Here is a 13,745-nt window from a genome sequence, read left to right on the forward strand (position 1 = left end):
CGAGACCGAGACCAAAGACCACAAAGATAAAAAAGACCGAGAAATAAATAACTGTAGATAAATTATTTGCAGTAAATACATCACACTTTTCCTTTAGGTTACACTAAAGCATTTTCCAGTTGCACACAAATGGTGTTCAGCAATCATTGAGTGAAAGTGATTGAAATATTTTGGTTTTTGATGCAAAGTGAGCAGTCTAAGTTACCATTGCAATTTTGGAACAAAAACATCAGCTTTGAAAAACTGAAACATATGTGTGTATTACGGTATATTATTTGAAAATATTTGAACATGTGGCTCTGAGATATAGTCACTGGCATAAATAACCTAAGTCATCTTGTGATTCTGTCACCCTAGTATAGTGACACGCAGGGCAGAAGAGTCAGAGAGGGAGAGAGAGCAGCAGCTGGGCTCACACGCTGTCATACTATACCACCTCCACTCTGCCCCATTTGGATCCTCAGCACATTCCTCCGCACCAATGAGTGAAACATTACCACAACAGCAGTTATGCAGTTTGTTTCCATCTCGATGATGTCTTTGTATTACCTGTGAACCGGTATCTACAAACACAAAGGAAAGATTCACTCAAGGACAACAAAACACAGTGGAAGTTTCAGAATCAATCATAAAAATTGTCTTAGTGTTGGTTAAACACCCCAACACACACACTTTGAACTCCTAGAATCACTCTGAGGTGGGGTGTTTCCTCCTATAAACTTGCTATTTCCTCTATCAGTGGCTGTAAAGTGACGCACTTTAAAAAGACGGGATATTTTTGAAGATACTTGAGTTCTTTAAATAGTAATGCAGCGTTGTAAACAAGGTTGTGATGTATGTAATTGTTTTTTGACTATAAACAAGGCACAGCGATATAGGACTCAAATACAGGAAATTAAGTAGTTGAGATCATTTTTTTCTGCAAGTACAGACAAATGATTAAACATGTCCTAATTGTCCTTACTCTTAATGTGACATTAATGTCATACTACCAATGAATTGGGGGTTGAAGATTTTTATAATAAACATCAAAGCATTTTCTTCTATTAGATGACTAATATGATCTACAAACGTATCTAAGTAACATTTCTCTAAATGTAACCATAATACACAAAAAGATTGTCTATTAAAAACTAACTCAGATTGTTGACATTGGCGTTCTGCACTGTAATGCCATTTACTTGCAGCAGGTGTCAGTGTTCCCACGAATTTCTTTCTTTTGGTGGAAAACGAATCTTAAATAATATTACTGATGTTTTATATATGGTATACATATTTTTCTATTGGATACCTTTTTTGTATCGGACCACAGTAAAAACATGTTTTAGGTTTACTTTTGTGTAAAAAAGTTATACTGTGTTGTTAAATGGTTGGAAAATAACTAACTTAAATGTTTTTACATAATTGTGTCCCTTGGTGTTTCCAAATTCTCAACAGTTGAACTAAAAGGTATTATTTGCATTTAAATAGCAATTACCCAAATTATCATTTTTGAAATTATTATTTCCTCCACTAATCACCTGATTATGTTTTCAGCAGAACGAGGAATGAAGGAGATTCAACCAGATAACAGATGGAACAGCTACGTTTTGTGATTACTTACAGATATTAGCAGCTTTCAGAAGATTAAAATATATATATATTAACAAAAATAGGTGTTAAAATTATGTTTGACATCTATTTGGAATTAAAATAGTATAAAGAGTGTTTGTTCTGCATTTGTTCAGTGATTAGAACTCTTTTTTGCACCGTGCTGAGCCTGGTACTGAGAAATCAGCTCAACAGGAGCCTTGTTTCTCAGCAGTCTGAGGAAATTCCTGTCATCTTAAGGAAATCTCTCTCACTGTGACTGGACTGATGTGAGTTCTGAGAGCTTAAAGAGCTGCCTGGTCGAAAACATTCAAATCCTCCACATTAACACCGAGGCACAGTTTGGTGAGTACAAACTTCAGTGGGGTCTCATGCTTCATACCATATGGATGGTACGGTACTGATTCTATCTAAACATTAATGTGACTATTCTGTACAGGTGGCCTGCGGGACACATCTGTGGTCATGGTGACTGTCACTGCGGTCCTGAAGTTCTTCAGCCTGTTTGTTGCAGAGCTCATCAGCTCCATCACAGACTGGTTCCAGACCAAACCCGCATGGGCTAAACTAGAAGTTCTAGAAGACACAGAACTAAAGACTACTGGGGGTGGTAAGGCAGGAAACTCAACCAACAGCAGCTGCCTGACATTTTATGTACTTTTTATTGCTACGAAAGTAGCATTTTTGCTGGTTAATGTAGGGAGCAGAAAAGTCTTCAGCCTCTATATACAGCAAGAACACCTAAGACTTAATTTTATTAGTATGAATCATGACTCTTTGATAGGTGTTGTGACTGTCAGGAATAGATATTTCAAAATAATCTCATCAAAAAACATAAAATATTATAGTTTTCCTACTTGCCTCAGGGAACATAATAAATGCGTTGATTCTCTCCCTCTGTCAGTCCATGAACGACACAAGGCCAAAACTCTGTGGGAGAAAACAGGAGCAGTGGTTATGGTAGTTCGACGACCTGGATGATTGTTGTGCAGAGAGGTAGGAAGTCTCATCCCTGTACGTTCACACAAGACATATTTTACCAGATCTTTTTGATTTTGTCTGTGCTGTCTTTGCAGGAGGCTGCTGAGCTGTCCTCTCTAAAGTCCCAGCTGCAGGAACTCGAGGTGCCTCTTTTTGCCGTGGTGAAAGAAAACCTAGGCAAGGAGCTGGACTGCTTTAAACGGTTCTTCTCTGGGAAAGTGTACGTGGATCAGCAGGTGTGTTCACAGTTATTCCACCTAAAGATAGGAGATGCAGACAGAGAAAGAGAGATGATATCTTAGTTTAGATATCAGAAATAACCATTTATAAAAGCTACAATATTCACTTCCAAAGGCTGCGATTTATCTGATTCAAACAGAGAAACTTCTACGGCCCCCAAGAGCGATGGATGTTTCTCTCCATGTTCCTTCGTATCGGTGTGTGGAGGAACATCTGGAGGGCTTATCGCAGAGGCTACAGAGGGAACATGAAAGGTGAAGGCCTGGTCTTGGGTGGTGTCTTTGTCATTGGACCCGGTGAACAAGTAAGCTAAGCTAACATTTCTTGAACAGGTGTAAATAAATTCTGTGGTCTTGTGGGTTTTACTATGTTTATTTTCTTCCAGGGCGTTCGCCTGGAGCACCGCGAGATGGAGTTTGGGGATAAAGTTAATATGCTGGCAGTACTCAGAACCGCCCGGAACATGTGTGACAACGCACGGTAGATCTGGGAGGTGAACTGTGGACATCCTGTGGGAGTGGATCATTTCTGTTTAATCTAGTCAAATCCAGTATGTTGTCTTTATTACTCAATTGCTTCCAACACATCATATCGGGTACATAAAACAGGATTTCAGCATATTCTGACTAATGTCCCAATGAGTTATGCAATACAACTTATTTTCTGATACACTTTCCTTCTGTAACAGTTTTACTGTGATGGTTTTGAGTGTGTTTTATGAGGATCTGTTTAAAAATCTCCAGAGAGAGAGAGAACAGCTCTGATGTCTGCACACTAACCCATGTTCCACTTCAAAACTGGATGGATTTTACCTGACACAATGGGAATAAACGGCACCAAAATATCATTATTTATATTTTTCCTGTTTGAATGTTGTAAAATAAAACACACAATTCATACCCCAATAAGGCCCCCGGAGTGGTGGTTATATGGTAGCTAATGCAACTTAGCAAGAAGGTCAGGATATAGAAATTGTCCGTTTGTAGTTAAGGGTTCCCACGCGGTACTTTGGTTTTGTACTGCAGTACAAAACAATTCGGACATAATAAACACCATATTATAACATTTACTGACAATGTACCGGATCCTTTACTTTTTAATGCATACAAGGGGAAAAAACAAATGTAAAATTAATTGTTTTGTGGGGATGAAGGAGCGGTGGGGGGACACCTGAGTTTCTGTTTGTCTCGGTGAAACGGTTTGTCTTAGTTTAGCAGCTAAAAGACTTTGTAACTGATTTTTTTTCTTACTAAAGTAAACAGTATCTCCGTGTCCAGTGTAAGAAACGTACATCGTGAGAGTAAATGTTACTTCACTAAACACGACTGTCTCCCAATGTCTACACCTAAGGAAATAAAAACAAATACGTAAAATTAATAAGCAAGTGTAAACTTTCTGTTCTCATTTGTCAATGTTTGTTTAATATTTACCTTCACGGTCAGGATGCCTCGCTCGATTAGTTTTCCCTGAATGGTTTGATTACTAGTCCTGCGCCTCTGTGGTTTAAAAACGCAGGAGCATTGAGACGTTCAATGTCGCTTCATTGATTTTGGTGAGTGTAAATATACGTGTTTTTTTAACAACATGATGACAATGCGAATGCGTGCAGTCGCGCCAGGGAATTGTTTCAGATTCTGATTTTAACACGGTAATCTAAGGACGTTTGCTATAATCCTCTAGTCTAGATTACTACCGGTAACAAACAGCAGGCAGTGGCAGTCTGTAGGACACTGACCGTATGTGTTTGTTACAGAAGCTGCGTCGTCACTTAACATGGCTGATGAACGTAAACATGTCACGGTTCTGCTGTAGAGTTGAGGCGCAGTTGTTCGAATTTCGATTGTGATCATCGATGAATAACTGAAATAAATGAGGTCACAAGACCTTGGTTGTGTTCATGGCCCTACTTCCTTCATCATTAGTAGTTTTCGCATTTTAAAAAAAGAAAGAAAACGAACTACATTTGATTAAGTTTGAATACTATTTCTGGAAGTGATACATCTTCTACAAGTGATACATCGGCTTCTGTGTACTTGTATTTGTTTAACAAATACAACGCTGCTCCAGTGAATCAGATATGTTTGACTATGGCATGCGTACATTTGAAAGGTAACCAGGAGTGCAAAATGTTCATCGCAAAAAATAACGTTAATACATACATACATAGACACGATGTGTCCCACACTCGTTAAGCACAAATATGCTTGCGTTATAAACCATCAAGTCTAAATGCCTTCACTCACTTAAAGTGCATTCTGTACTGTTGCATGTTGTTAACGTTGACGTTTTGGGCACAAAATTGAACCACTAGGTGGCAGTGAGTCAAGTCAAATGTGACAATGTTGAAATAAATGAGGCACAAATGTCTTTGCGTTTGGGTGTGTTCCTCCCCCGCTCTCTGTCACTGTTTACTTGTGATGTTTGCATTTTTTCTCCCACTTATCGTTTCTCAGATACGTGTTCAGGGGGTTGTCTCTCTCTCTCTCTCTCTCTCTCTCTGTGTCTGTCTGTCTCTTCTTCTATCTTTGCTGGTGTTGTTTGCATTTTTCACCAGTTCCTCTAAAATAACTTTGAAGGAGACATAATCTGAGACCTGGGACATGGATTTGGAAACAAGTTAGTGGTTTATGTTACTATTGTTAAGTTTAATATCATTTAAAATGTACATTTTAAAGAGCTTACCAAAAAAACTGTTCACATTTACTGTGCATGTTTTTTTTTTATTCTGCAGTATTATCTTTTTTAACATTTTTTTCCAGATGAAACTTTTTTTATAGGAGCTAAATGTTTTCTTTTAATGTAATGACATCTGCTCTTGCAAATAAACTCTTATTTGCAAGAGCAGATGTGTCATTCCATCAATTCTGACCACAGGTTTTGCACTATGTCATGTATCATCTGTTTCCTAACTGTTCTCCCACTCTGACAGTCTGCTTCAGCCACGGCTGCTTTTCTTTCCCTTGCTGCTTTGCTGTCCCTAGCTGAGATGTCTGTTGATTTCTTTCAGTGAAATGGTGAAGGGTTCTGTAGTCAAGGTCAGAGAGTTTCCCCATGGCCTCCCTGCTGGCTCTTTGTAAATACACTTCATCTCTGAGGTGGGCTCTTTCCCGACGCTCCTTTCTCCTCTGTTTGGGTAGAATCCAGCCCTCTTCAGCCTCAGCCAGACCCCAGTTTTTAGGAAACGGTGTGGTCCTGTTTCACCATCGTGAACGCAGATCCAGTCCTAAAGCAAACGAGCCCAGTTCAGGCAAGAGCACAGTGTCCCCGACCCTGGGACACCAGCTACAATGACAAGCTTGTTGTAGAGAATTGTAGTTGATCTGTGTGTATGAACATCAAAGCCCCAGTGCATGAAAGGACACAGCCATAAAATGATCTTTGCCTTGATACATTTCCACTCATGTTGTTGTTTTGTTTCTGCTGCAGTCTCCTCTGTTTCTGAGGCGTTAACGATGGGGATGTGGTCCCTGGGTCTGGGTGCCATCGGCGCTGCCCTGGCTGGAATCTTCTTAGCAAACACTGATCTGTGTCTACCTAAACCTGCCAAAGCATCAACAGAATACCTGCAGGATGCTGATCTGAGATCAACCACAGATGGTAGGCTGAGTGTCTGTTGGCTGCTTTTCTAACTTAAACCCACACACGTTCATAGTCTTAAACACCGGCAGCTGTTAACCCTATTAGAAAGAGCATTAAAATGCAGGAACAAGAATTCACAATTAATGGTGTTTCCATTTTACATTTGAATGAAGGCTGTGTTTTGTATGTACTAAATGATCTCTTGTATAAGAATGTGAGGCAAAGCTGCTTTCAACTATCGGCTGTTCCAGATTAGGTCACTTTGCCTGAAGCTGAGCCCCTGTGTTTATAGTAAATATTTCAAACTTTTACATGTTCATCAATGCTGCAAAAACTTTTTTTTAAGCTTCAACAGAAATAGACAAGTAACATTATAGGTCCTGATTAATAATAAAAATATGGATATTGAATAAATTTCAGCACATGATAAAAATATGCTGCACTGTGGGTTTGAGCTGTAGTCAGACCACAATGGCTCCACAGTGCCATGTAGAAAAACTACAGGTAGATTTACATGGCTAATACGACCGCTAAGTCCTCCTCCGGCTATAGTCAAATCTGCTTCAAATTTAGACAGTATGACCATGAAGAGATGAGGATCATTTTTTTTCAGAATTAGATTATGGTAAATGGTGTAGGTATGGCAGGGGCCAAAAGAAAGACACAAACACTGCATTATCTCCAGTTCAGTTGGCATGGTAACGCTGTAAAGCCTGAAGAACGTAAGCCTGAAGAACATGTAAAACAATGTTTTTTGGCTTCTGACAGAAAAACTTAAACTGGTAAAATTACAGTTCTGACCTGTGCACACCCCAGTCGTTCACATAACTGTGAAGGCCCCCTGATTCTCATGTCATGGACATTGTGTTTGTGTACTGCATGATATCCTTTGTGTTTTGGTTTAACATGTAACAGCTGGAATGTTGTTGTGTCTGCAGACACTGTTATCAAGGCACGGAGTCTGTGGGAGAAGAACGGGGCCGTGGTCATGGCCGTACGAAGGCCTGGATGATTTTTGTGCAGAGAGGTGATGGCGGAGATTTCTAATTTTAGAGAAGAGGCTTTCTTACCGAACTTGAAGTTTTGACTTCACTTCTCTCTGTCTGTAGGAGGCCTCTGAGCTGTCCTCTCTGAAATCCCAGCTTGAAGAGCTCGGTGTTCCTCTGGTCGCTGTGATCAAGGAGAATATCGAGCCAGAGGTCGCGCAGTTTCGACCTTTCTTCGCTGGGGACATCTATGTAGATGAAAAGGTGAGGAGTGAGCGATGACATCACACTGTTTTGAAAAACTGTTTTTAACTGAATGAGATAAGATTTATGTAAAACAAGTCTGTGGAATATGTTCACAGCCCCCCTGCTGGGGAGAAGGAAAAGTTTAATTTTATTTAACAAAATACAAAATTCCTGCAGGTCTATATCTTTTAACTGGTGGTGGGGTGCTAACAATAGTAAAGTAAAAACTGGGCTGGAGTGTGTCAAATGAGGAAAATAAAAAAGTTGACCAATGACTATTTGTTACCTGCATCCATCAAATATTTTAAATGTGTTTGCAGAAATTCTTCTACGGTCCACTGGAGAGAAAGATGGGCTTTCTCGGGTTCCTTCGCCTCAGTGTGTGGCAGAACTTCATCAGAGCCTGGAGATCTGGTTATGAGGGCAACACGAACGGCGAGGGCTTCATCCTGGGTGGGGTGTTTGTCATCGGACCTGGAGATCAGGTGCGGTTCTGAAACAAGACTCATCTTGGTGCAGGTTACCGAAGCAGGCGTCTGAACTTTTTAACAAATTGCTATGTTTTGCAGGGAATTCTCCTGGAACACCGTGAGAAAGAGTTTGGAAATAAGGTGAAGCCTGCAGATATATTGGCGGCCGTGAAGAAAATTGGTCCCCTTGAGTAATTTTTTTTCTGTACAAAATGTTCACGTGCTGAATTTAGAGATTTATTTTTAAGGTTTTATTGTCATGTCCATCCCTCACTGAAGTACTGGTATTATAATAACCTTGTCACAATGATTTAACAAGCTGTGACACACACACACACAACAAAAGCTGTTGTTTGTTAAACACGGGTATGAAGAAACGGGCAGCATTTATTTAGGTGTTAAACAACCAACGATATTAAGATGAAATCCTGCTTGAAGAAACATTTTAGAACCCTTGAATTAGGATTCATCCTTTGATCTTGTTGCCTGTTTTTTCTTCTCCTGTTCTGATGCATGAATATTCCTTCTGTTACACACGGGGCACACAGGCGTTTGTGTGATTATGACGACCTGATTGTAAACTCAACACTGGGTCACTCAGGTCTGAGGCTCAAACACACAAATGTTTAGAAGCTGCTGTTGCTGCAGAGGAGTAGTTGTACTTCCAGAGACAGGTGTTGGTGTGATATTGCATGAAAGAAATATCGTTTGTACCTTCGTGTGCCAGGAGTAGCTGCAGACAATAAAAACCTCATCACTGGATCCTTACTCTTGCTTCTGTTTTCATTGTTGAACGTATAATGATTTATGATTTCAACCAGATGTTCACCTCTGGGGGAAACTGCTGCAACAAAACATTAATTTGCAAAAGACATGTTTGACAAATTGGCTGGGGCATATGGTCCTTGAAAAACCATCTGGTTCACAAAGGCTAAGAGAGAGTATTGTCAAGGAGTCGGGATGAGTCCAAGTCACTAAATAATATTCCAGAATCTGAGTCACAGGAGCTTAGAAATGAAGATAAAACAGTTTCAAGTGAAAGTCAGAACAGAAAAAAAGTGACAAGGATGAAGACCCCTATAATTCCAGTTTCAGTTCAGTTCAAGTCCCTGAAGCCAACTTTGAATTGACATTTGTAAAAAAAATAAAAGATTTCTATTTTAAAAGCTTGAGAAATAAGAAAAAACTTGTATTTAAACCCATGTACAATTTATTTTTTTATCCCACACTATAACCATCAGTTTTGTTCTTGACATTTATTGACATTTCAAAACGGCAGAAACACAGTCAAATACTGAGTCATTGGTTAATAAAAACAAATGCTGGTTAATAGTAAATTTGTTTAGATTAGCAGTAACTAGACTCACTCATTATTCAGCACAATACACAAACAGTAAACCAATCCTCAATACACCCTCTTTTAAAGCAACAACAATCCACCTACAGAAGCACAGACAAGGTTATATTGTGCATTTACACCCTTAGCAGGAAACAAACAGCACACGATAACTTTCTGTATGTACAAATAAATGTGTGTGAGGAGTGGAGTTAGTTGGTGTGAACCACTGTCCTGCAGCAGTGCATGTGATCACGCTTCAGTGACGCATCGTCAGTTTGACCCGGCAACGCAGAGGTTGAGTGTAAATGTGGTCAGATATTAAGTTCTTCTTATACAAAGAGTTTATCAATAAACACTTGAAAAGAGTAACTTCTGGTGGAAAGGACAAAGTAAATAACTTTAAAGTAACAATTTTGGAATAAGCAAAAGGACGTTTTTGTGCATTCATTTGTGTCTACAAAGATTTTCCATAGAAACATCGGTCCATGTACAGCTGCTACAATCACGTAACATCGGCTGAATGATTGTACAAACTCAGACTTCAGTGACTTCAAGTAGAACAACGGACTGAACAATCTCTAACGACAAAGAATCGTGATTATTTTATGCGTATTTGGCGCCCTCTGGTTGTTGTGCATTCAAGCTAAGATCCCCGGCATTTCTCACGCACGTTTGGTATATTAAAGTGTAATTATATTTATTATTTAAACACATATATTTTAAATTTTCAGGAAAAAATATAGATTAACTGTGAACGACAAAGCACATACTTGTAGAGTATATGACTATGAATCTACAATGGTCAGCTACACCGCTGTGTGTTTCAGGCAGGTGTGTACACATTAACTTATAGTATTTTAGGCTAATGTAGAGAACCAGACGATTGTATTCAACAACATTATATTTATTAATTTAGACGTTTTGTAAATTCAACTTCTGGTTCTTTTAAATTTTCTTAAAATGACTGAAAAAAAAGCTTCATAAAACAGGTATTAAATGTACACACCCACCTAACACTTTTGCATACATATTTGAAGCATGTTTATAAAACTGGGCCTGTTTGAGCCGCAATTCCGAATCTGTCCACATAATGGAAGCATCGATAGAGCTGGTGCAAAGTATAAGCATTTTTTTTTCTACCTGTCCAAAAACACTGCCTTTATTATTTGGTACAACAAAACATCAATGGCTGGCTAGCATCACCATCACCACCTTCCAGGTTAGCAAAGAGCTAGATGTAGCATCACATTAAATACCCTGCTTCTCGACAACACCTCTTGACAAATAAACTTTGATTATTATTATTATTGTTATTAGCTGACATGCAGGATTTCTATGAAAACTACTAGTATAATGTCCACGGTGTTAAATAATAGAAAGCTAAAGTGATTCTAGTTTGTTACCTATAGCAATGCTAACCCCTACCTGTAATTATTCGACAACTTATTTTTTGCAAAATAGTATTTTGTTTCTGGTTGTGGAACATTAGTTTATATGATTTCCTTTTACAAGAGGGAGATCTTGTCTGGCATCAATGGGAGTTTATGTATTTTAAATAATTATGCTATATATCTGTATATGAATGCATGGCTATTTTAAACTTCAGGAGGAGAAGACACTTTGACTAAATTGTCACGAACATTGACGTCCTGCATATTGTACATATAAGAACCTGCTGAAGCACCAACCCTAATAAAACACGTTTGAACTATGATCCCGATCCAAGTCTTTACAGCACCAACTACCACAATAAGAAGCTCATCAATACTCCACTGAGATCAAGTGAGTGAGGTCTGGAGTTTATAAAGTGATTGCAATACAATATCCTCCTTCTACACTAATATACCATCTGACTGTGTTTACTAGACTCACCATCACTTTTGTCACATAAACCCAGCTCTTCTTTCTCAAGGACTGAAGAGACAGAGTTGCATAAGAACACTTAAAAAAAAAAAAAGATTGGACACATGAGGACGACAGCAAAGCAGAAAAACCACACAAAAAGAAATGAATCACCAGAGTCTGGATTATTGAGCCCTAATTAACATTCCATTAATTCTAGTTCAGATGCATTGTTAACATTAGAGACATAAATGTGTCTCTAATGTGTTTTCACTGTGTCATCTTAAAATGAACACTTGAAACTATTGTTAAATTTTAAGATGGATTTTGATGCATAAAATATTTGAATTTAAACCAGAATAGATAATTAGTTATTAGCCAATATTATTAGGAGTTACAAATTCCACTACATGACGTCTAGGAGTTTTGACCAGAAAATAACAAAAAAAAAAACAAAACAACAAAAAACACTACAACAAGGTAAGTAGCTCATGTCTATAGAGTGTTTCATTTCAGTGTCTCATTTCCCCTTTTTTTTACTAAATACTTGTCATCAGTAACCCTCACACTTTGAGCAGCTCCATGTAGTCAAACAAACAAACAAAAACATCAACATAAAACATTTAGCAGAACACAAACACAAAGAAATTGCATAAATAAGTGTTTCTGCCATCTAAATTGTGCCCACAAGACAGGGGACGTGTGCGTTTCTGTGAGTGTCTGCCTGCCCTGTGTGTGTGCATGTGTGTGTAGGAGTGTGTGTCAGCTGCAGTTACAGGCCCTTGTTGAAGTAAACGGTGGTGATTTGAGGACTGGTCTGTCGTAACCTCTCCTGCAGATCTGCTTCCAGTCCGCTCACACTCATAGAACTACAGACGGAGGAGAAAGAATTAAAATAAATTCTGTCAGTTGACAGTGGTTTCCAAAGTGAGGGGCAGGACCCTCTTGGCCACTCAAGGTGTGAATTTACTTTTACAATATTTTCCTTACTTGTACCACAAGTGGGAGAAATTCCATACATTTGTCATTTTTAAATTTCTTTTCTGTTCAGTTTGGGAACCACTGGTTTATGGCAAAATATTAAATCAGGGTACTGTCTTAGAAGTAGTGTTTACCTCTTCTGTGGGAACAGGGCGCAGCACAAAGGAGTTGCAAACACCAGGCTGTGAAGAGATGATTGAGGTTCAAGTTTCAATAAATGACAAAAACGGTTCCATATTTGCAAATTTCAAATTCTAAATGATCTTTGCTGAAGGATCTTGCCCAATAAACTCACCACAGACCGACGAGTCCCACCTGGATCGGCGCGTTAAGTATTGGAAAGCGCTGCAGATAGAAAAACATAATGACAGGTTTGTGTGACATTTTTCAGCAGTGAAACCAGACTTTACACAAAAAACAGAGCATGACACGACAACCCTGTGTGCAGTGTGTTTACCTTCATGAAAGCCCTCTTCTCCAGGGCATTCATTATGACAGGAGGAATGGCTGCCAGAAAAAATAAAGATACAACATCAGAAACCGGTCTTTTAGTGTTTACTCCAAGTCTTTTTAAAACTGCTTAAAGACTGGAAAAGGTGCGTAGTGCATGTCCAGAATAAAGATCAGTATCACGTGTCAGTTCATTGGTTTTACTGCCTCTGCTTTGGATCATTAAATGAGAAACACTGAATGGAGAGGAAGTCCTTTCTTAGCTGAACAGCAGACTAGTCTCTGATGGGTCAATAAACCCTGAAGCTATGAGGACATTACCCATTGCTGGTACGGCCATGCCGATCCTGGACACCACCACCTGCACGATGGCCTGCTTAGCAGCATTAGCTGATTCCCCTAATCTGTTTCCATTCTCATCAGTCACTGGGATTCCATACTTCAACTCCCTGGTAGAACGGAAAGAAAGGAAAACAAGAGTGATGTGACAGTGGCTAACAAAGTTCTCTAAGGTTTTAGTTTGAAATGCAAAACACGATCAGGAGTTCTGTCAAGTTCTCACCTCTGTCTCATGAAGGGAATATTGATGCAGTTAGCAGCAGCGACAGCAGCAAAGGGGACAAAACGACTGACGATTGGAGGGAGACGCTGTGAAGACAGGGAAGCACAGACAGTTGAATAGACAGTTAAAAAAACACTTGCAGAAATTGGTGTCATTTTAACTGGAAGGAAAAAGCAGACTAAACCAGTCGTTACCGTGGTGAGAGACTTGAGTCCCAGGGCAGTGACCACAGCTCCTGTAGTTGCACTAACATAGGCAGCACCAAGCTGGCTGTTGGGACACAAAACCATCACACATTAACAAGACAATGCAAATAACTGCAGCTCAATAGGGCTGCATCCAAACTAGATTCTTTCAGTTTCTACACAGATTTATTTTTTAATTTGCTAAAAAAAAAAAAAAAAACCAAAACAGAACGGCCCTCTTTTGTCGTTTAAAATCAGAACCACATGTCATCCTTTCAGTTGCTCACACTCTGT

The 13,745-nt window shown here is 39.1% G+C and overlaps 3 protein-coding genes and 1 long non-coding RNA gene across 10 annotated transcripts in view; 2 read left to right on the forward strand and 2 right to left on the reverse strand.

The window, feature by feature from the left end:
* Nucleotides 1-6: 6 nt before the first annotated feature.
* On the forward strand, nt 7-4,050 carry LOC103387210 (redox-regulatory protein FAM213A-like). 2 transcript variants are annotated; one of them, XM_008321749.3, is made up of 6 exons: nt 7-1,935; nt 2,030-2,200; nt 2,495-2,586; nt 2,667-2,807; nt 2,951-3,115; nt 3,197-4,050. In XM_008321749.3, the coding sequence occupies exons 2-6, from the start codon at nt 2,056-2,058 to the stop codon at nt 3,293-3,295; spliced, it is 642 nt and encodes a 213-aa protein (XP_008319971.2). In that variant the 5' UTR covers nt 7-1,935; nt 2,030-2,055; the 3' UTR covers nt 3,296-4,050. The 2 variants fall into 2 exon arrangements, with proteins under 2 accessions (XP_008319971.2, XP_024916450.1); XM_025060682.1 differs by having other exon boundaries at nt 7-2,200.
* LOC112487814 (uncharacterized) lies at nt 2,446-4,356 on the reverse strand. Of its 2 annotated transcripts, XR_003051267.1 has the most exons (4): nt 4,242-4,297; nt 4,103-4,156; nt 2,631-2,828; nt 2,446-2,520 (listed from the first exon to the last, which is right to left on the reverse strand). It is a non-coding gene; the product is annotated as an uncharacterized LOC112487814 (long non-coding RNA). The 2 variants fall into 2 exon arrangements; XR_003051266.1 differs by lacking the exon at nt 4,103-4,156 and having other exon boundaries at nt 4,242-4,356.
* selenou1a (selenoprotein U 1a) lies at nt 4,279-8,860 on the forward strand. Of its 5 annotated transcripts, XM_017037505.2 has the most exons (8): nt 4,370-5,427; nt 5,819-5,846; nt 5,949-6,058; nt 6,238-6,408; nt 7,329-7,417; nt 7,500-7,640; nt 7,943-8,107; nt 8,192-8,860. In XM_017037505.2, exons 4-8 carry the CDS (start codon nt 6,264-6,266, stop codon nt 8,285-8,287), a joined length of 636 nt encoding a protein of 211 aa, XP_016892994.1. In that variant the 5' UTR covers nt 4,370-5,427; nt 5,819-5,846; nt 5,949-6,058; nt 6,238-6,263; the 3' UTR covers nt 8,288-8,860. The 5 variants fall into 5 exon arrangements, with proteins under 5 accessions (XP_016892998.1, XP_016892996.1, XP_016892994.1 ...); XM_017037507.2 differs by lacking the exons at nt 4,370-5,427; nt 5,819-5,846 and adding an exon at nt 4,286-4,363; XM_008321732.3 differs by having other exon boundaries at nt 5,819-6,058.
* A 424-nt stretch (nt 8,861-9,284) lies between these two features.
* sfxn3 (sideroflexin 3) overlaps nt 9,285-13,745 on the reverse strand; it is a 7,456-nt gene continuing 2,995 nt past the window's right edge. Inside the window, exons 5-11 of the mRNA XM_008321733.3 lie at nt 13,461-13,536; nt 13,267-13,352; nt 13,026-13,153; nt 12,712-12,761; nt 12,550-12,599; nt 12,389-12,436; nt 9,285-12,142 (exon numbers count right to left, since the gene is read on the reverse strand). Coding sequence (XP_008319955.1) covers nt 12,046-12,142; nt 12,389-12,436; nt 12,550-12,599; nt 12,712-12,761; nt 13,026-13,153; nt 13,267-13,352; nt 13,461-13,536 — 535 coding nt within the window. The 3' untranslated portion in view covers nt 9,285-12,045. The remainder of the gene's footprint in view (nt 12,143-12,388; nt 12,437-12,549; nt 12,600-12,711; nt 12,762-13,025; nt 13,154-13,266; nt 13,353-13,460; nt 13,537-13,745) is intronic.

The sequence above is a fragment of the Cynoglossus semilaevis genome, chromosome 12 (assembly GCF_000523025.1).
Source record: "Cynoglossus semilaevis isolate Cse_v1.0 chromosome 12, Cse_v1.0, whole genome shotgun sequence".
NCBI classification, from domain to species: Eukaryota; Metazoa; Chordata; class Actinopteri; order Pleuronectiformes; family Cynoglossidae; genus Cynoglossus; species Cynoglossus semilaevis.